The 23,013-nt window shown below is 37.5% G+C and overlaps 1 protein-coding gene across 5 annotated transcripts in view; it reads left to right on the forward strand.

Annotated features, from left to right (window-relative positions):
- LIN28B (lin-28 RNA binding posttranscriptional regulator B) overlaps positions 1–23,013 on the forward strand; it is a 122,403-nt gene that overhangs the window by 20,351 nt on the left and 79,039 nt on the right. The window contains exon 3 of one of the 5 annotated variants that reach the window (XM_075126603.1): positions 17,130–21,912. The exons of the other annotated variants lie outside the window; for them this stretch is intronic. Within the exon in view, the coding sequence (XP_074982704.1) occupies positions 17,130–17,606 (477 nt within the window). The 3' untranslated portion in view covers positions 17,607–21,912. Of the gene's footprint in view, positions 1–17,129; positions 21,913–23,013 lie in introns of those variants that run through there. 5 annotated transcript variants of the gene reach the window in all.

Consider the following 23,013-nt stretch of genomic DNA (forward strand, 5'->3'; position numbering starts at 1 on the left):
GGTACATTGTTTTTCACTGAGTGTAAAACTCTTTAGGAAAAATCAGTCCTCCTGGACACGTTTTCCTCAAAGAAATCAATACCTTTAGAAATAGCATATCATTTTATAGGGAAGGATTTTTTTTTTGTATTACAGCAGTTTAATTTTTAGTTGTATGTTTTAAAAAGTATGTAGAAAGGAGTGTTTAAATATTACCGTTGTTTATTTTTAAGGAAAACAGGCCATACCATTCAGTGCTTGTCATGCTTGTGTCTACCGGCTTAATCTTGCAGACTTAGTCACATGGGTAGTCCAGCTCATTTGGGATGACCCATTAAATTGAGGACTATTTCTTTGCATAAAGATTTCTAGGACCAGGTTCTAATACCGCAGCATTTTAAACACTAGCCCTTTGGAAAAGCAATATTAATTCTTATGAGAATTTTTAACCTTCTGACTTTTCAATAGTTTGTCTAATGTTTTAAATTGTAGACTGATCAGTCTGTTTCTCTTTTTTAATAAGACTATGATTAGAATAATTCTATATAGGTATCAGTACTGAAAACAGTTCGTTTTTGTGTACAAAATGATGTAGTGCTTATATAGTCATCTCCGTTTTTTACAGTGCCTGTTTCACTTAGTATTGTTTGTTTAGTTCACTGTATAACTGGTATATGCACATTATTCAGTAGGGAAAAAGTGAGAGCTAAGCACTATTGAGCTCATTAGATCCTCTGTGAAATATAGCTATAATATGTTATATTCTCTTGAGAAATATTGAGATAATCAACATGAAATGATTGCCTTCTGGTGTATCATGATATCATTATTTTCTAGAGAGATTAATATAGTCCACTTGTTAAATGATTATAAAATTTGAAATAATTTTCTAAAACAAAAATGACTAATGCATCTTAATTTGACTTTTTTCCATAATTAAAACTATCTATTGAAGGTCCAAGACATTTTAGTTAGACTTTAAGGGCCCCATTTTGTTGAAATCAAAAAAGGTAAAATCCTGGCTTCTTTAAAATAGTGGCACAAATGCATTTCCTTCAGTGGGGCCAGGATTTCACCCAAGGATTTTTTGCAGTGACTTCAGTGAGGAAAATGAAGCCTTAAAACACAAGTTTCCTATCAAGTAAGCATTTAGGTTTCTTTATATATGGGGGGTGATTACTCAGTATAGCTCTGTCTATTTCCAGTGGGAGTTTAGTATACCAAGCCCCTCACTTCCTTTAAGTAGCAGAATGAAAAGAAAATTAATTGTGTAGCCATTTCATTTGCATGAACGTAAGATTATAATGTAGCACATTTAGCTGTGCATGTGCATTGAAGGTAGCGTATGACCCCCTCATGTTTACATCTTATGTGAGAGAAATTGCTCCTTTGGCTTCCTTTGTTTTGTTCCACCAGGTTCTTAATGGTTAATTTGAATGCAGCTTCACCTTTGTGGGTATGTTCGTTTGAAATTCTTAGGGTTTCAAATAGACAATAAATATTCTCAAATCATCCTTCTTTGAAATAATCTAGAGCAAACTATAGATTTATAAAAACCTACATTTTCAGAGAAAGAATCCTGTTAATATTTTGTTGTGAGACTAATATATTTACTATCTGTTGTTTGTATAACTTTTTTCTCCTACACTGTGTATTTAATTTGGAGTATACAACTCATTATTAGGCACTTCTATGAGGCACAGTTGCATCACTGCCAAATTGTAGAAATGATAGAAAGATAGCTAGTTCTCTTAATCTCTGTGGAAGAAGATTATCAAGTAACATATAGTTTATTCAGAACTATGGCTGAATTTGCTTGTTAGAAGATACTAAATATTACATTACTGTAGTAAAAAAGAGTTTTGACACATTTATTAAAGAAAATATTTTCTTTATCAGTAACACTTGTTCATTTGTTGAACTGTCTAGTTTCCATGAAGCAAATGGTGAGAAACAGTAGTAAGAGATCTATACAAAGGTTTCCAGCCATATTTATAATATCAATTTTTACCCTAAAAATCACAGTAGAATTGTATTTGTCAAAAAGCTAGTAAAATAAATCCAAGTGATAGCCAAAATGCTAAAATAAACATCTTAAACATTACTGATTTGAATTGCTTAATATAAAAATGTGTGTATTAAATGTTTATTTTTTAAAAGAATAGGAGCAGCATCTTTGCATCTTTCAAAGCCTCACTGAAGGAATATGTCTAACCATCTTTGTTATTTGCAGTTTTTGATCATGCAGCATGCTGTGTAAAGTAATTGAAGAGACCATACTTATTTTCAGATGGGTTTTATATTGGTCGGTGCCATTTCATGACCATTGCATTCTCATAGCAATATAACTACTTTTGGTCCATTACTGATTGTAGATACTCAGGGCCTGAATCTCCACTTACACTTTTTTTATGCCAGTCATAGCTCTGTTGATTGCAATGGAGTACTACACAGATAAGTGTGGAGCATCAGACCCTCTATTTTCACCCTCTGGCTTCTTACACAGATCTCTCTATGACTTCCTTGATCTAAATGTTTTATTTATTCCTCATTCATTGTGTGATATTCATATTCAAGTAGTACATGTTTCTTCAGCCTATATAAAACTGGCTTTGTTTCCTGCTGCCTTTATAATGAGGGTGCTGCAATCTAAGCAGGTTAAATGCTGTAGTAACTGCATTGGTTCAAAAGGATATTTGAATTGAATTCCTTTAAGAATAGTTTCCACTTAAGCATATTTTTCTCCAAAGATGGCATTTTGAACTGTATGAATAATAGCTGATTATTACCAAAACTAACTTAATGAACAGAACACCTGGAATCCTTTTTTCAGCTCTTCAATGTTTCTTTTTAAAATATTGATTAAATGACATGATTGATTCAAAGACACAATCAGTCCAATCCCACTCCTGTTCAAGTTAGTGGCAAAACCATTGACTGCAGAGGAAGCAGGATTGGGTCCTTAATTTGACTTTTTTAAATGAATGAATTAAAAATGAATAGTTTTGCATGAACCATGAGTCAGTTTAAGGTTTTAACTAGAAGAAACAGACGCTCATTTTAAAAGGAGGCATATAATATATTGCAGTTTTCTAACAGATATAATACACCTGGGCGTTCAATGAACTCAAATAAATTCAGTATGATTTTTTGTGTGTAAGAACAGAGTAATTCAGAGGTTAAGTTGTAAACAGAGTCTGCATGCAGATGCATTTGGATGTGTGCCTCCTTAACAGTTTCCTCCCCCACTCCATTGAAGAATTCTGAATGGTGAGGAATTTGCACCCTTTTGGCTCAGGTTGCAGACTCTCTTGATCAAACCAGGGAAACCAGGGTCAGGGGCGGGCTATTCATTGCCTATCCCTTCCTTGGGCCATTTATAACCCAGTCCTCTGCCTCTAGTTAATAGTGCTAGTGATTGATGTAGAAGATTCAAAGATTCTCTTTTTATTAGTCTCTTAATATGGTTTAAAGTGTTTTAAAAGGCAGCTAATTTAGCACATGATACAGTACTGAAAATACTTAATGTCTGTGAGAATCCAAATAATGATATCTCACATATGGGGTTGTTCAGAGGATCTGACTCATTCTAGGTTTCCGAGTAGCAGCCGTGTTAGTCTGTATTCACAAAAAGAAAAGGAGTACTTGTGGCACCTTAGAGACTAACAAATTAGTACTTTTTTAAGTTAAAATGCATAGGGTTAAATTTGGTTATTTCACAAAGTGAAATGGCTATATATTTTTCAACTTAATTTAGATGGGAACATTATCAAAATACTAGTGCAGTGAGAATATAGGCTATCTTGTTTTTCCATTGTAAAGACCCAGTGTGAACAACTGCAGAATAATTAAAGATAGATTGCTGTAAATAAGGCTTAGAGATTTAATACGTAAAAATAAAAAAAAAATCAGGATTTATACGAGTATAGTCATTTTTTTCTTCAAAAGTTTAGTTATATTTATGCTGACACTTAGAACAATACTAGCATATGTTTACATGAAGCACTATTAATGATGTAACCACTTTTAAACTGAACCTAGGTTTAAACAAACACCCAACACTTTGTTCTTATCTTTGCATCCCAAATAAAGTATACAGCCTTTAGTTCAAGACTTTAGGACCACCCAACAGCCTGGTCATCGGATACTCCTATTTATTCAAGAAGCTCCTGAAGTGTATAGAGTGCTGAGTGGGGGGGGGATGGTATTTTTAAAAAATAAAGATGGCAGCACCGTAGAGGTGATTCTAAAAAACAAAGAGGCTCCATTGTTTCTAAATTGTGAATGACGCCCCAGTAGAACTGTTTCTGTTGTAGTTCTGCCCTGTGTACAATGCCTGTTGTTTTCATGTGAGTGCTGTTGCAAGTAGACCTGGGGGGTGAAGGCTGTTTTCGTGTTTTTTTTGGTGCATTCAGAGGGTTAAAGTGGGCCCCCATTAAGATTAACCTCAGCCTATTACAGCTTTTTGGCATGCAGGCCCCACCCATGAATGGCCCTGGACAGCTAATACCAAGCTTTTGTTTCTCCTTCAGAAAGGTTTTGGGTGTTCCCCACCCCCCCTCCTTCTCCAGAAAGGAAAGAAAACGGTTGTTCCGTTCACTGCTTTAGTCATGTGACTTCCCTTTTAGTGAGTCAGAGATAAGGTTGAAGGTGAATCAGAATGAATCAGACATTAGAAATCCAATTTTAGCATTTATAACAATTTTGGTTGAAATGGATCATATGGAATTCATAACACAGGATGCATGCTAACAATAATTGATGTTTATCTTGAAATGCTGCTCCTTGTTTAAAACCATGCTTTTATTTTAGTAATGCTTAGGATGTGTAACTCAAGATAGTAATGTTTAAAAAAAAAAACAATACTAATCCTTTGCATCTTTCTAAAGTTTGCATTGTAGAGTTGTGCTGAGCTTGGGAGGAAAATGTTTCCTATCCCGTCTTCTAGCTACCTTTGAGGTTTCTGAATGTTACCATATTTTCTCAGAACGCACATGGTAACTGAGATGGGGGAGGGGTACCCACCCACCTAGCTTTTGTGTGGGGGTTGGGTTTGCTTTTTATGTCAAAGAGAAATCTGATGATAAACACATTTTAACAGCAGTAGTGTGCCTTATTTCTGTTTGTTTATACTACAAACATAAATCCTATTAAAAAGGAAACATGTTATAACTTTATAATGATAAGATAGGATTCATTAATTTGCTTGCTTATTTTTTGTTCAAAATAAACACAAGTATACTTTTCTGGAGGCATGTGTGCAGTTATGGTGAAAAGTTAGAAATTCTCTGGCTTCTTCAGTCCTCAAATCAGTAACTAGATTTCTTCTTATTTATTAAGCAAAATGTGTGCTGCTAAAGAAGGATATTTTAATTTAGTATTTTAGAACCTTGAGTATTTTTTCTGTAAATTTTACTTTGTAAACATAAATGCATAACTTTTCATCAGCAAGAAAATGCCCACTTTTTCTATCTGGATCAAATGTTTTAATTCTAAATGTTTTTATAAAATGTTCTTGAGCTTCCTTTTGATCTTGTACCTTACACTTTTCTGCTAAACGATTTCTTAGTTTCTTTTAATGCTGTAACACAAACAGCAAGAAAGCCGTCATATACTCCCTAACATTTTTTGCTCTTGTTTGATTTGAAGGAAAAAATGGTCTTCTCACATGAGAGAGATTCAAATAGATTAATTATTGTAGATCTTAATCCTGCAAACATTTACCCTTTTGAGTAAGGACTACACATGTAAACAAAGGGGTTTCTAGATTAAGTCCATAAAGATATGACAGTTTTAGATCTAAATAATTATTGGACGCAGAGTCCATTGCTGCAGGCTCTCCAGGCAAAATGCCTGTTGGGATTAATGGGAATTTTCTCTGTGTAAGGACTGTAATATCAGGCCCTAAATGCTTGTGACTTAAATAAATAAGGGAGAGGAGAGGACATCATTATTTTCTCTTTTAAAAATGCTTCATCCACACTGAGAATTCTGTTATAAGGGAAGTCTCTTTAAGATACATTTTGTAAAATAGACCTTGATCCGTTGATTTTCATTGTGTGCAGGGGGTTGCGTTAGCAGATCCTGATGCAGGACTGAGGTTGTAACTATTTTAATATTAAAGTATGAGCAAATCTTTCTGAATTTCTTAGTAGAACAGACAAATCTTAGTAGAACAGACAAATTTGTGTGTATAAGTGTATTCAAATGTGCTGTTAGATCTCAAAAGGCAGTAATGATGATGTAATCATTCTGGGACAGATTCTCAGTTGGCGTAAATTAGTGTAGTTCCACAGACTTCAATGGGATTGTGTCAGTTTACACCAAGTGAGGATCTAGCTCTCTGTCCTCTCATCACAACTCTGATAACACATTTAACTGTAATAGTTGTTCTAAAAATATATGTATGTATGTTCTGGAGGGTTTTTTGAAATAATGAAATGTAAGTTTATGTTAAAACAATATAACTATGATTTTGTATCAAAAGAACATAGTGTTGTGATGAAAGATTATTGTATTTAACTCTTATGTTGTCGATATCTTCAATGATATTTATTGTTAGTTTGTTAGGTGGCAAACCTGTTTTGTAAAATTATTTATAAACCAGAATTATTTAACAATGCAAATACAATTTGCATTACCTCTGTGATTTTCCTCCAGTTTCGATCAAGCATTTCATATGTACTATTGATGGCAATAGCTAAAGATATAAATTAGACATAGGGAATGTGTTACAAGATATTTTGGTTATTTTTCATTGTACATATTAAGTTACTGGAATGCTTAGCTGATGTTTTCCTTAGGGTTGGTAACTTTACTTAAAGTTCCAGTGTAAACTTTTATCTCTGTTCTTTTTTACATTTATATTTGATTGTTTTTAAAATCCCCAAGTACTAATAATGCTTTTCAAAACATGTAATTATGTTGGAGCCTTTTAATTGTTCCATTCCTGTGAACCCTGTCTAATGACATTTTTGTTGACATACTCCAATTGGTACTGTATTTGAGTAGGGTGGTGGTGGGGTTTTGTTTGTTTTTTTTAGTCCAAGGGCCATAAGGTACTATCAGTTTTACAAAAGAATTCCCCATTAGAGAGGAATTCTGCAGGAATGGTGTGATCAGGCCCCAAGCTTTTAAACTCTGGATATGGCATTATGTGCTTTGAATATGAGAATTTAGGGGCCCGATCCTTCAACCCTGGAGTCATTGTGTCTCTGACAAACACAGTGAAATCAGTAGGACAGTCCACCTGAGCAAGGATTACATACCTGAGTAAAAGTTTGTAGGATCAAGAGCATCAGTTGTATTATAGGCCACTTTTTGTTTACCAAAGGATAAGTTAAAATGAGAGGTTAACAAGTTGCTTTCATGTTTGTAATTTTTCAAAGTTTGTTAGGACACTGTCAAATTCAATTTTTTGAAATAGGTTACTTTTAAAAAATAAATCCAGTTTCTGATAGAGCATCTTTAAATATTATCTCCTGACATATATTTAAAAAAAAATTACAGAAATGTTTGCAAAGGTTTTTTAGTTGAGCAGTAGCAAAACTCCATCTGGGCACTCCCTACTGATATATAGTTGGCAGAGATAACAGAGCTGGCCCCTTAACCTGTCCTGTTCCTTACTTTGCCAATGGGGGAATGACAAAGCAGAACCTCTTATGAAGATTCTCCACCAGTGCAACATTTCTTAGAGGACCTTACTCCAGTGCTATAGCTTAAAGCAGCTCGTCAGCTGCTGGAACTAACGGCAGGGTTGAACTGATGCTGCATCAGTAAGTTATAAGTCGCCCCAAAGCAGAGCCTGGACATGGGGGAGAATTGATCTCCGCAACTATAATTTACCATTTATGTAGTTCCACCAGTGGTAGCAGCAGCGGAACCAAAGGCTTTGGTACGCCACTGGTTTCACCATTGCTATACTACCTGTGGAATTGTGCGGATGGTGAATTTTGTAGCTATGAAATTTGCTAGTCTGCATGCAGATAGCAAGAGAGCAGAAAAACCCTTACTTTTTCAAAGGATTTTTTGTTTTAAATATCAGGCGATAGTCTGTTGACAAGGTGATGTACCAGAAATTGGACTTGTAATAAAAGCAGACAGTTAAAAAAATTAAAGTTGATCATGTTAAAACAAATTGAAAAATTGCAGCAGTAGAGAAATGTATCCTTAATTACACACACAACACACACAATTATGTTCATGATACATATACTCTCGATCCAGCAAATACTTACTTGTATGTGTAATACATACTCATCTGAGTAGTCCTATTGACTTCAATGGACTTGTATGAGTGAGGCCCTGATCCTGCAATGAGTTCTCCACAAGAGTCCTTATGTGTGGAGCAAGGTCCTTGATTTGTCTACCAAAGTGAACATGGGGCCAAATTCTAGCCTACCATGCAATGTTATTGCAAGTAATGGAGATGTACAAGCAAAACCCAGAACAGAATTTGTCCCATAGTGTTTAAAATCTTGGGGCCCGATCTTGCTATGACTTTTAAGCAGACATCTATACGCTTTTTTAAAAAGTGATAGTACAATGTGATGGTTGGACTCTCTACACTACAGTATGGCACTGAGGCTTGTCTGCACTGCAGCTTCCACCATTGCTATCCTAGTTTGAGCTGCACCAGTGGTGAATAACAACTATAACATTTTGTTAGTGTAAACAAAGCCGTTGTTATTTTTAAGGGCTTTTCAACAAGAGAGGAAGCTAATTGATTATATAGGGGAAACATGAAACTGACTACATGGAAAGTGCTATAAAACATACATTAGACAAATTGAAAAGAATAGAGTTGCTTAATTAACTTACTCAGTTATAGTAGTCATAGGTGTTAACTGTAACTGTAGAAAGTACATTTACAGATAGGAAAGGTGTTTGTTTATACATATCTTGTCTATGCCCTGATCTTGCAAGCTGTTTTGTATAGGCAGACTACCACACTTACATGGTGTCCCATTTGGGATCTCAGGGCTCATTAAGCTCAGTAGCTCTTTCTTTCATGGTGCAGGATCAGGGTCTTACTGATGAAGTACTTTTTTTTTTACAAAATTGTTTATGGTTTGATGTTCCAGTGCCATTTTTTCCCAGTAGCATCTAGCTATTATTTTAGAAAATAAACCAAATCTAAGTGAAGGAGTACTTGTGGCACCTTAGAGACTAACCAATTTATTTGAGCATGAGCTTTCGTGAGCTACAGCTCACTTCATCAGATGCATTTTCCACGGTATGCATCTGATGAAGTGAGCTGTAGCTCACGAAAGCTCATGCTCAAATAAATTGGTTAGTCTCTAAGGTGCCACAAGTACTCCTTTTCTTTTTGCGAATACAGACTAACACGGCTGTTCCTCTGAAACAAATCTAAGTGAATTATTAAAACTCTTTGTTGTTTGGCCCTTTGTTTACTGCAGTAATTTGGAATTTATTCTTGCAAAGAGCAAGGTGTATGCTTAGCTTTATGCACTTACAGTAAGGTTGAACAAGATGGGCACAACCCTTTGTTTCTGATACAATAATTTTTCAGATTAGGAATAGCCATGATTGCAATGTTTGGTGTATTAGCAAAATTTGAATGTATTTGGGATGTTGTTCTTATGTAGACTGTATTGTGTGAATGATTCTACAAGGTGTTTTTATCAGTATGTTGCTTTTGCAGAGTGATACTGATCCCCAGATTCCGGTAAATAAGCATGGTGCTATTAATGGTGATATATATATATTTTTAATCAGGTTCAGTTGTGCCCATCAATTTATTATGCAAAACCCCCCACATTTTCTTCTTCTTCTTCCCTCACTCTTTTGTAAACCCAATAGCTTAATTCAAGCAAATATTTCCAAAGAGAATGCTATCTCTGAAATTAATATGAAATAGTTACAGATACATTTTTCCATTTAAAGACCACATTTTGTATTACACTATAGAACAGTGTTTCCCAAACTTGGGATGCCGTTTGTTCAGGGAAAGCCCGTGGCGGGCCCAGCCGGTTTGTTTACCTGCCATGTCTGCAGGTTTGGCCAATCGCGGCTCCCACTGGTTGCAGTTCGCTGTGCCCAGCCAATGGGGGCTGCGGCCAGTGGGAGCCGCGATTGGCCAAACCTGCAGACGCAGCAGGTAAACAAACCATCCGGGTCCGTCAGGGGCTTTCCCTGAACAAGCGGTGTCCCAAGTTTGGGAAACACTGCGATAGAAGATTGTATTTTTTTTCTTGCGGAATGAAACTGTTTAGGATGTTCCCTATGTTCTTTCTTAGGATAAAAGGTAGGAACATGCATTTCAAAACAATCTTCCTCCCATCAACTCAAATTATAGACCTCTGCATATTATGGATCATTATGTTTACATAGATCCTTAGGTTATTTACTAATAGCTTATCATTTATGATAGATAATGCTTTCAAGATAGCCCTTTAGAAAGTTTTTTGGGTTGACCTAGGAAGATGTTTCATGAAATCCTTTTTTGTTCTTCAGTCGTGATAAGGAAATGCTACTTCACTGGAGCTGAACAAAATATGCTGTAGGCATTTCTGCTGGCTTCCCTTCATCTTCTCAGGGTGCCCCCTCCTCCTAGCCCCTCCTCCATTTTGTTTTCCTTTTTCACAAGTCTTCTGGTCATGCTTTCTCTTGACCCCACTCTGTGAACCTTTAACCATACAAGACACTGGCAAGGTCAGAGAATGCCACTGTTGGATTAAAACATGAGTGCAGAAGTCAGAAAAAGGAGGGCAAGGCCTAAGGGAGCAGGAAAATGAAGATCTGAGTTTGTTTGTTTTTTAACAGAGCTGCCTAATGCTTGGATTTGAAAGGTTTTGTACATATACTGTATATAGTACTCAGGTTATTTTAAAAAGGACTCCAGAGTGGATCCAAGATTTCGTAATCTTTGTTATCCTAAATTTTTTACAGCAAAACACTCAACATTAGTACCCCACAAGGCAAGCAGACTCCGGTACAGTGATTAAACATGTAGTATTCAACAGTCTGTAATTCAAATAAGCTTTGCTACTACAAACCCTTGAAAAATACAGACCATGTTTTAGTTTTTAACCTGTCCTTAAGACTGTATTAATTCCCAACAAATGGCCTCTCTTATCCATATCCAAATTCCTTTTTTTAGCTCATTCAAAAAGTTTGCTTTTGATAAAAAGATCCAGGTTAAAACATGTAGGCATGTGTGCATACTTCAGATGTTTTCACCCTCCACTCCTCTCCCCCCCCTTAGCCGCAATTTGTAATACAGGCTTACATTTTCTGCGGGGGGTGGTCTATATTTCTAATATTAAGATGAAAATTGATCATGTTAACGCATATAATCTTACTGGTCAGTATTAGAATTCAGTGTACTGTAAAATGGTGAGTCTATTTCAGATATGTATACAGAAATGTCTTACTTGACTAGGAAAGAACTTGTGTAGCAAAACATCCTTCCTCCTCACCATCTGAGTAAAGGAGCAGCTTCACAAAGGTGCTGCATACAGTGCACATTATGTTGAACAGCACAAGCTCATACTCTTTCTTATTAACACAGTTAAAATCACATTTAGTTCTCATTTCATCCGTTTTAATGCTTTTTCACCTGTGTTAAGCATGTGAGCCTACATCTAAACTTAAAAGAACATATTCTACTGACAATTTAAAATTCCCTTGGGATTTCTGCAGATGGAATGAGGATAGAATATAGCTTCATTTTACCATCTTTGTGAATCTGGTGCTGTATCTATGTTTTTGCAATTCCCAGAAGTCCAGTTCAGTGTGTAATTGCCACAGAAATAAACCCTATAAATAGAAGAAGTGAACTCTGCATTACCTTTTGACTGTATACACACAAAGGACTGAAATTATTTTTTAAACATGTTTGACAGTGGATTCAATTTCACAATTATTGCATTAAGAAATGCTGTTATGAGTTATTGTTTGTTTATTTTCCAGTAGTGGCTAGAGGCCCCTACTAAGAGCAGGGCCCCATTGTGCTAGGCAGTGTACAAACACATAGTAAGAGACAATCCTTGTAAACTCCAATAAGTTTCGGATCTAAATCATGGGTGGAGGGAAGGAGACTTTGGGGAGGCTAGCCCCTGGTTCCGCCTGTGTCCCCACCCTAACTGGAGCCCCGAGACACACAAATCCCTGCAGCTGGAGCCCTGAGATCCCCTGCCCTCCCGCGGCTGGAACAACCAGTCCTCCCCTACCGGAGGAGCCCTGAGCGCACCCCCCATACTGCTGCCTCCCAGAAGAGCCCTGAATTGGCCAAAGCCCTGGTTGCCAAGTTTTCTCTCCCCTCCCCACCAAAACTGCCTGGAGGAGCCCCGAGGGGGCCCCCTGCCGCTTGCCAGGAGGAGCCCTGGGACAGCTGCATCACACCTCCCCTCCCCAGACCCCAAGGCACTCAGGAAAAGCTGCAGCATGAGAACGTCTCTTCCCAAAGAACCTGAGCTTTTGATATGCCCCATGCGAGTTCCAGGGCAGCTGAGGAGGCAGTATGTGCTACTCAGCTTCCTAGGTTCATCAGTAATCTCCCTGGATACCGCTTCCTCAGCCACCCTGGAACCTGCATGGGGCATAATAAAGCAAAAACTTCCCCCGCCAAACCCACAACCAGGCGTCCGGCAGCAAGTGACAGCGGAGGCAGAGCCTCCCCTGGCCTATTAGACTTGCCACCACCCATGATCTAAATAGGCATTTAAAAAGACAGATAAAGATTGCTGGTTGGGGGTGGGGTGGCGGAGGCACAGAGAAGTGAAGTTTTTGCCCATAGTGGCAGGGGAAATCTGACTTCCAATCCAGTGCCCTGTGCACTTAACCATAATGCCTACATCTGTTTACCAAATTTTCAGTGCTTCATAACTGTATTTTCATTAGGAGTAAATATAGTGTATACAGGATTTGGTCAATCAAGTTTTACGTGTAATATTCTAGTACAAGTAGCTCTGATTGAACATTTATGTAGAGAAAACTATACTGAAACAGTTGTATTTGATAAAAATTGAGTACATTTTAGATTTCATAGAATCTACAAGGAAGGAACTAGGTTTCCTAGTAATAACTTTTCAGATCTTCAAAAAGAATAAAAATCTTTTGTCAACACTTATCGAACACAAATGATTAATATTTTGGAGAATGGAACCCTTTGCTAAAGATTTCACTCCCTTACCCCTTCCATGATGGCATTAGAACTCACAATATACAGTCTCTGAGATATCTAAGGCCTTGGCTACACTGGTGGTGACGGTATATAGGGTACATTTAGCTACATGCTGCAGCAAAGAGCAGGCTGTGTCCCAACTGAGGTGTGTGTAGCTACACATGGCAGTGAAAGTCTCTGACTGTGCGGAGATAGTGGGTAAAAGCTCTGCTTGGGCATGGAGAGTGCTGTGTAGGGTGCATACCTTAAGGTTCTGGCATGTCTGTACTGTACTCGCCTAAGCAGAGTCTCATTTGCGTTGTAGCAGCGGGGAGGGAGCAGGACACTACTCTGCTGTTTTTAGCAGTGTAGGTGGAGGAGGTGCTGCTTGGGCATGCAGAGAGCTGGGTAGGCTAAATACCCTGAAGTTCTAGCATGTGTGTACTCTACTCACCTAAGCAGTGCCTCATTGTGTACACTACTGTTTATACCTGTGCTAAGGGGATGTGCAGTGTGTACACGCTACAGGCTGCTGTAAGTGTAGACAGAGCTTTCAGCAAAACCAGAAGAGACCAGAATTATCATTCCTGATATTTCTAAGGTAAAAATCAAGCTAGGGGGCAGGTGGGGGGAATCAGGCCTTCTTCGTACATATTATAAAGATATTATTAAAAGCTTCTGGCCTCTACTGGATCCATGGGAGATTATGGAGTAACACCAAAGAATCTTGAGATTTTTGCCAGGGGGGATTGTGGGAGTTATCCTTCTTCAATTCTCTTAGGTGCTCTACATCCTACAGCAGGCCGTTCAGAAACCATCCACAGTGCACCACTGTTTGGAGTGAAGGACTAGAGTGGAAGTGGGAGGTAAAAGCAAATCCACTTAGCACTTGTGCAAATGGCTACACTGACTCATGTGAACTCCAATTGTGATAATTTTATTGAGTTACATATGACTGGTTTAATTCTCTAGTGAAGAGGTGCCTTCTGACAGAACAGCAAACTAACTAAAATATGTATTTAGCAAATGTACAGTTTATATTTGACTGTCAAGATACCAACTCTTACAGGAAGATCATTCCACTGAAGGTCTTTGTCACAATACAGTGAATTAAAAACATACTTGACACAAACCACAACCTCAGTCTGGTCTGAACAAGATAAGCACTTGGCATTAGATCTGTGCAGGGTGGCTTTTTGGACTTCCCTGCATGTGTTTTCCAAGTACTGCCTGAGGAATATATGCACATTTTCTGGCTAATGCTCACCTTAAGGTGCACCAGTTCTTAATGCCCTTGCCCTTGTACACAGGACTGGTTATCCAACTCTTTTATTTGACAAACCATTTTGTAAAAGAGATCTTGACATCCCCTACTTCCCTGTTTAACAGCCCAGTCACCTCATGGTTAGTTCCAAATACTTTGTGTTGTGAACCACTCGGAAGGCTTTATTAGACTGCTAGTGATCCACAAATCAGTCTGAAAACAAACCCGATCTGGAGCTGATGTTCAGGGTATACATGAAGGTAATTTTTTTTATATGGGCTAGATAATCAAATTTTCTGAATAGCAAATTACTGTATCAAGGATGTAGAATCAGCAATTCTTGTCCCTTACTTGGTTTTCGGTACCTCAGCACAATAATTTGTGAAGACCCTCGAAACAATGCTTGGCTGTCTAGTCTGATCTTTTTTCAGGGTTACTTTTCATTCCCAGTTAATATTAGTTCCCAGTTAGTGTAAATAGCTGACCCTCTTAGTACTCATTCCAATAGTAATCAGCTCTGTAATTCAGTATGTTAATGTTTACTAATCAATGATTCTCTAGTTGGTTCTCTAAGGCTGTGGAAATATCAGATGGGGTCAGAAGGTCACATAAGAAAGAGTGGAAAGACTGAAGAAAATTCTGTATCTTAATTGGCTCTGCTGCCTGTCACTTATGGAACAGGAGGATCAATGTATCAGTTACAAATTAGTGTGAAAATATGCAGAAAACCTGTTCACAGGAAAAATATTTATTTGTTTACACAAAAAATATCACTGGAATTTTGACTTTATATGCGGGAAAATTCTCTCTTGGTCTTTAGTTTTGTAAAAGCTTTGATAGGTGTCCCTTTAACTTGTTTGTTAAAACACAATAATACCAGGTTGATTTTATTCTGCCTGAAGTTCCTGTGAACAAATATCTATTTTTATGTTACTGCCTCACTTAATCGTCATGATCTTACGATAGCCTGTAATGGCTCATCTGGCTGGTACTCTAGATGTAATCTTCAATTATAGAAATTTTACAGAGAGTATATAGTCTGCACAGCAAACTCATAATGGGCCCAATTCTGCAAACCTTCACTTTCATAGCTACTCCTTATTCATGTGAGTAGTTCCATTAACTTGTAAGCAACCAACAACAGTCTTGTTTACTAAAAAATCATTTGTCTGATCAGTTCACTGAAATTGATTAGATATATTTACTTTCCTGAAAAGGTCATTACAGTATTTAAACAAGTGATATTGAGTTTACTCAGATGAATTCAGTAGCTCCATAGCTTATTTGGTTTTGTGGTGCTTCAATAAAAGTTCAATTCTTGAAGCAAGATTAGTTTGCCTATATTTTACTCTGTGAATTTGGGCAATCTTAAGAGTGTAAAATATTTGAATAAGATATTATGTATGAAGAAGTGCTATATAAAAAAAAAAGTTATTATTTCACAAGCAGTTAGTCTATAATACAACCTTAATTTATTTTGTTAATTATTTTTTAGAGAATCAAAATGTTTACATTTGAAGAATAACCTAATGGGTTCGTTTAATAATTTTCTCATTTTGTATCAAGAGTAAAAGACTTGAAGGCAGAAAAGATGAGAATAATATAATTGACCAGAACAACTAGGAGTGTTACAGTACAAAACACAGATTAGCATATTTTAGGCATTTAGTATGTGGTTAATATATAGTACATGTTTTTTCCCCAACAATTCCCATTAAATACTAAAGTTAAATATGATGAAAAGCTAAAACATAACTAATTTTCATGTGATAGATCGAGAATCATGGAAGGATTGCTCATTTTTTACTAACACAATGAAGCCGTGCTCTAGGTATACTTAATCCTGCCTCAGTATGTGGGGGGAGGACTAAATGACCTCTTGAGGACCCTTCCAGTGCTACATTTATGTGATTCTATCTCTACATTTAGAACAATAGATGCTTCACATCAAATAGCATTAATGCCCATGCAGTGTCACACATTTGTGCGGAAAAAGGTATTATGGGATGCAAAATAGCTGCAACACATGCATGTATAAAAGATTGTTTGTTTAAAAATGTAAATCCTTATGTTCTTTGTAATTTGTCAAATTTCACTACTCTGTCAAATTGAATGAATTCCACACGTTGCAGATCGCTTGTATAGACAGGCAGAGCCCCTGTTTGCATCAGTGGAGGTTACTATGGTTTCAAGCCGGGGGCACACCACCAAAGCAAAGAGTAGCCATACCAGTGTATTCAAGAGACTTGCACTACGTTGGTGGCTTAACTATCATTGACTGTCACTGGAGCAAATCTCCATTGGAGAAGAAGCCATGGAGGAAGAAGACACGGGTCCTGTGCTGAAGAGCTAACAATCTAAAAATAAGGAGGGGGAGAGGGAAACACTAAGGACAGGGGGAAGGAATATACATAGAAGTAAGACAGTGTACTGGTAGACACATGTCATGTCATTTTTTAAACATATGTTTTAATTTTATTACAAATACTTTGCTTTTGTGCTTTTTGGAGGGTGGAAGGGACTCAGGTTTGAAGCAGAGGAGAGGAAGGGTTTGTTGGACTTAGGCAAGACTGAAGTGATGCTGATTTGAAAGGAAAAACACTTAGAAGAACTAGCTGAGATGCTGTTTCCACCTTCTATTAAAGGCATTAGCCCCCATTCATCAAGGTGGCTTGAACCCCCAAGGCCCTCTTTGACTCCTCGATAAATTTGGATGACCAGGTAGTGTCAGTGTCTAAAAATGCTTTCCTTCCCCTTCAGATCACTAGGAAGCTTTGTTCCTTCCTCCTGGATGAGGACCTGGCCACAATGATCCAAGCATGTATCATCTCCAGACTGGATTACTATAACTCATTGTATCTAAAGCTGAGTGGATACAGTGCACAGGCTGAGCTAGTACAGCATGTGTCTGCCTGCTTTCTCCATGGCTCAGACTGTTGTGAGCACATCAGGCCTGTGCTCAAGTCCCTCCACTGGCTCTGGCTCCCTGTCAGCTTCCTATACCAGTTTAAGGCCTTGGTCCTAATTATCAAAGCACTTAATGGATCAAGCCCCAGTTACATCAAGGATGGAATTTTGATCTGTGAACCACAGCAACAGTTGTGCTCCTCTGGGACCATGCAGAGCACAAAGCCCAGGATGAAACATGTGAGAGTTAGGGACAAAGCATTCTCTGTTGAGGGGATTCAGCTATGGAGCAATCTTCCAAAGGACATCAGGGGAATCGAGGATCTTTAGGGAACATTATAAAACCTTCCTCCAGGGGAGAGGGGGAAAGAGAGAGAGAGACAGAAAAAGCCTTTCCACAATAAGAATGACAATCAAAATACAAACAACCCATTCTGTCCCTAAACCTCTATAACAAAACAAAAAACAACAGAAATGAATAAAATTTAAAAGATCAAAACCCCAAGCAGAATTTTACTGACAACAGGGAGAAATGCCTGATGTTAGTTACTGGATGAACTGTACCTCTGACCCCTCATAGTCTGTCTGCCCACACCACCTCACAGGTTTCAGGCCACTAGCCAACACCTGTGTCTTGGTATGGAATTGTGCAATTCTCTGCTCTCCGACAAGGGCCCTGGCTGCAGACCCCTGTATATCAACTGTGACTGCCTCAGCAGGTTTGACTTAGGCTCAGACTTTGCATTTCTCTACTTTCTGGGCTAATGACAGTGGTTAATATAGTAACCACACAGCCTCCTTAAAGCAATGTTTCATTTAGAACAAAAGCATTTCAGAGAAAACATCTTAAAACATTTTCTGTTTAAAAATTTCTGTGCATTCTGTTTCAAGGGCATCCAACGATCTAACCAAAGTCAGGACCTTGTTTATTTCTAGTATTAAAAAAGCAAACAAAAATCAACAGTCAGACAGCTATTTAGGAGCTATCTTTATATAAACCAAAAAGGAGTAGTACAGATCACAAACAACCTTTTGGGATTTTTTTGCTTGGCAGTCAAGCTTTGGTAGTTGTAGCTTTCATTAGTGTTAAGTAGATCCAGTGTACCAGGCCAGATAATCATATTAATACAGGCACTAAGTAAAAAATAAGAGTCAAAATCAAAAGATGACATAATAAAATGACTTCAGTTTTGATAAAGATAGCAAGCAATTTTACAGGGGAAAGAAATCTCCTATTGGAAAAAAAGTATCATCAGAACAGAGGGAAATAGAGCCATTAAACAGAGAAAATTTGTGTTGATGTCACAGATATGCTGAACATGAGTAAACTTCTTTGAGTTGTGGCTTAATTTAAAAAAGCACAGTTAAACAGTTTTTTACTGAATGGGTCTGATTGCTGTAGAGCCAGTGTCCCCAGTCTTTCAATACCCTGAGCTAGAAAGGACTTTTCAAAGAGAAAACATGTTCACTCTTCACCTTTGGTATTCTCCCCCACCTGGTAGAATAACCTATAGTGAAAATTCTGTCAATAAAAATGTGTCTGATCTAGAATGACCATACGTGAGACTCTCCATGATGATATTTGAAATCTGGGTGTTTTGCATATCCAATAAAATAATGTCCTACACTGGTATGTAACAAAATGTATTTAAATGTATTTTAGTATTTAAAATGAAGAATATTAGAGTGAGTGGACACAGCTCAAGCCATGTAAAAAATTCAAAGGATGCTGCTTGATGACACACATGAAATTGTGGGAAGTGTAAAAGGGGGGAAAATATTTGTGGGTGAAAGGGTTTCAGTTGTGGGGAATCTGCCTTTTAACACTGTATACTTTTGTTTAATCAACACTGGAATTACTTGTATGTGTCTTTTATGAGACATATACATTTTATTAAGAGTTTTACTTAAACCTACAAAAGCATGGAAATTCAGGCTGACACTTTTGAGTATATGTTCTCCTCTCATCAATGTTAATGGGAGTTATGTGCATTCATTGGAAGAAGAATATCTCTTTGTCCTTAAGTAACCCCCTTGTGCCTTTGTATTGCAGATGATGTAGTCCTCTTTCAGGGGGCCTCAAAGCAATTGCAGTACTTAGGCTTAGTGTGGTAAAATGAGGACAGAAAAATGGCAGACTCAACTCTGAAGTCTCTCAATATTAAAGCCAACAATAGTATTTTGATTAATGCATTGTAATAGAACATATTCCAGTTCTACAATATTTCCTCAAGGAATATAATCATGGCTTCATGGTATTGTGTTGTTATTTAGAAAATAACATTTTGCAAACATTTCTGAATGCCCTTTATATTACATTACAGTAATAGATCTCAGGGGTTTCTTTTATTTTTTTAATTTAATTTAATTTAATTTTTAATGAGTCTTTTCCTCTGCAACAAAAAATCTCTTTATTTTCTTCCTGATCCTCAGCTCTCCTGCTGTCATTTTATATTTATTTTTCATATTTCTGATAAAAGAAAATTTGGGATCAAATTCTGCTCTCATCTACACCAATTTAAATTCAGAATAGCTTAATTCAAGTCAGTGGAGATACTTGGGACTTGCCCTTTGTAACAGAACAGAATTTGTCCCATTACCCAAACAGCCATTTCCTCCAACTGTTTTAGATGTACTGTTTAAATAGTGCATTTCATATCAGTTACAAATGAAATAAACATATTTCTTAAAAAAACTAAGTACAATATTTTTAGGGTATTTTTCTCAAAGTTCAAGTTAAATAGAATCGAGCATTCAGAACTAAACTCACAAACTCTTTTCAAATCATCAGCATTGACTCTTACTATGATTATGCATTTCAATTATATAAGAAAAACATTAATTCCTATTCACCCACTCATTTCCTGTTATGTCCAGACAGTGTTAGTCATTTACTACCAGCTTTGCTGTATTCCACTACCTGTAGACTGTTACATATTTAGATGATATGTCATTTCCATAAAACAGTGACACAGGTTTAAAGTATAAAATTACTTTGTTCTCATTAACATTTCAAGATACAGTATTTTTTTTATTAAATTATTAGAATTTCTGAATGAACCAATCAGTATTTTTAGTTCCTATAAAATTATTTTATTGTAAGTAAAATATAATGTGAAATAAATCAGTTTGGTTTTCAATCATCTGTAATTTTTAGGAAGATGGAACTGATGATGCTAATGAACAAAAATATGTCCTGGATTATGTATTATTTGTTTTGTAATGTTTTTCTGAAACAGCTATGAATGGGAGGCTAGTCATATTTTTTAATCTTAATAAAAGAAACTGGTTATGCTATAGATCTCAAATTCTAAATCTGGAATTGTTAATGCAGTATAAATGTTGTGTATATTTTTCTTGCATAGAAACCATTAGAGTATTTGGTTGTTACAGTGTAGATAATGACATGAAAATAACTGCACTTTGTTTCCCTTTTTTTAAAGAAAAGATAGCTATTAAGTAATTGTTTCATGGGCGATTGTATTCTAACCCCCTAATAATTTCCCAAGATAATCTTGTCCTATCCCTTAGTGCCTTTATTCCCTGATATTATTTTAAGGTAATTAAATACATTAACAGGTATTTCAAAATTGTGTTTTAGTTTTTAGGTGGTGTATTCGCTTTATGCAAACCTGGGATAACTAGGCTTTTGTAATATACTGAATCCTTATGTCAGTGGAACTTTCAAAGGGGAATAGAAATCCAGCTATTAATATGTGCACTCAGAGATGTGTCCATGAGTCTTGGAGTTATTTGTGGGGGGAGAGAGGGGAGAAGGAAGAGGGCATATGAAAGAGCATGATAGAGAATATGTGACATAGATGTGGGAAAGCACAGCCTGCAACATCCATGAGCCTTCTCAGCATTTGCAGGATTTAGGTGTCCAGGTGGGGACCATAAATTAAGGAGCAGGGATTTGGTTTTAAAATATGCAGTATTTAATAAACATCCTCATTAATAAACCTTCTTGAATTATACATGTTAAATGGACAATCTTTTCTTGATTAGGGGCTTGATCTTGCAATCCTTACTCATGTGAATTGTCCTGTTAATGCAGTGGTTCTCAGCCTGAGACCCACAGGCCGCTTGCGGCCCAATCAGTACAGACCGGCGGCCCATGTGGCATCCTCAGGGCCATACAGGTAATAACACATTGTGGGCCTCGTGTGTCATAAATATAAAGGGATGGGTAAATGCCTTTAAATCCCTCCTGGCCAGAGGAATAACCCTTTTACCTGTAAAGGGTTAAGAAGCTAAGACAACCTCGCTGGCACCTGTCCAAAATGACCAATGAGGAGACAAGATACTTTCAAAGCTGGGGTGGGGGGAAACAAAGGGTTCTCTCTATCTGTGTGTTGCTTTTGCTGGGACCAGAGCAAGAATGCAGGTCAGAACTCCTGTAAAAAGTCAGTAAGCAATCTAGTTAGATATGCGTTAGATTCTGTTTTGTTTAAATGGCTGATAAAATAAGTTGTGCTGAATGGAATGTATATTCCTGTTTTTGTGTCTTTTTGTAACTTAAGGTTTTGCCTAGAGGGATTCTCTATGTTTTGAATCTGATTACCCTGTAAGGTATTTACCATCCTGATTTTACAGAGGTGATTCTTTTTCTTCAATTAAAATTCTTCTTTTAAGACCCTGATTGCTTTTTCATTGTTCTTAAGATCCAAGGGTTTGGGTCTGTGTTCACCTATGCAAATTGGTGAGGATTTTTATCAAGCCTTCCCCAGGAAAGGGGGTGTAGGGTTTGGGGGGATTTTGTGGGGAAAGACGTTTCCAAGTGGGCTCTTTCCCTGTTATATTTGTTAGACGCTTGGTGGTGGCAGCAATAAAGTCCAGGGACAAAAGGTAAAATAGTTTGTACCTTGGGGAAGTTTTAACCTAAGCTGGTAAAAATAAGCTTAGGAAATTTTCATGCAGGTCCCCACTTCTGTACCCTAGAGTTCAGAGTGGGGAAGGAACCTTGACAGAGGTAATAACACATTGTGGGCCGCATAAGTTCTCCAGAATCTAAGCTTTCATTTTAAGAAAAAGTAACTTTCCTAGCACACATGGCTACAGAGCTAACCTTCCAAATGGGGACTGAGTGTATCCAGTGCAGTGAGGTCTGCTTGAGTCTGCAGAAAGCCTGAATCAGTGACTCAGAGGTGCAAGTCCTCTATTCTCAATTAGGCCAGGTCTACACTACCACATACTTCAGCGTAACTTATGTCAGTAACGGGCATGAATAAGCATCCTGCCCCAAGTGACGTAAATTACACCAACCTAAGCGCCAGTGTGGACAGCGCTATGTCTGTGGGATAGCTTTTCCCGCCGACATAGCTACCACCTCTCACGGAGGTGGATTTGTTATGCCTCTGGGAGAGCTCTCTCCCATTGATATAGAGCATCTTCACCAGACGCGCTGCAGCAGTGCAGCTGCATCGATCCATCTGTGCCGATGTAGCACTTCTAGTATAGTCTAGCCCTAAATCTGGAGTGTCAGTGTTAAAACTCAGTGATGATGCTTCAGTGTGAACATTAACTGTTTAACTGCTGATCGTTTCAGTGGATGGAAAGGAGGCAGAGAGCGGGTGTGAAGCCTGCTGGGTTGGGAATTTAGAGTTGCTATCAGGAAGGAAAAATAGAAAAAAAGAACAGAGGAGATTCACAAAGACAAGGAAGCACGAGAGAAACAGAGAAAGGCTGATGGAGAAGAAAGAGAAACAAAAGGCAGAAATACTGGAGGCCTAGAAAG

The sequence above is a fragment of the Caretta caretta genome, chromosome 3, assembly GCF_965140235.1.
Source record: "Caretta caretta isolate rCarCar2 chromosome 3, rCarCar1.hap1, whole genome shotgun sequence".
NCBI classification, from domain to species: Eukaryota; Metazoa; Chordata; order Testudines; family Cheloniidae; genus Caretta; species Caretta caretta.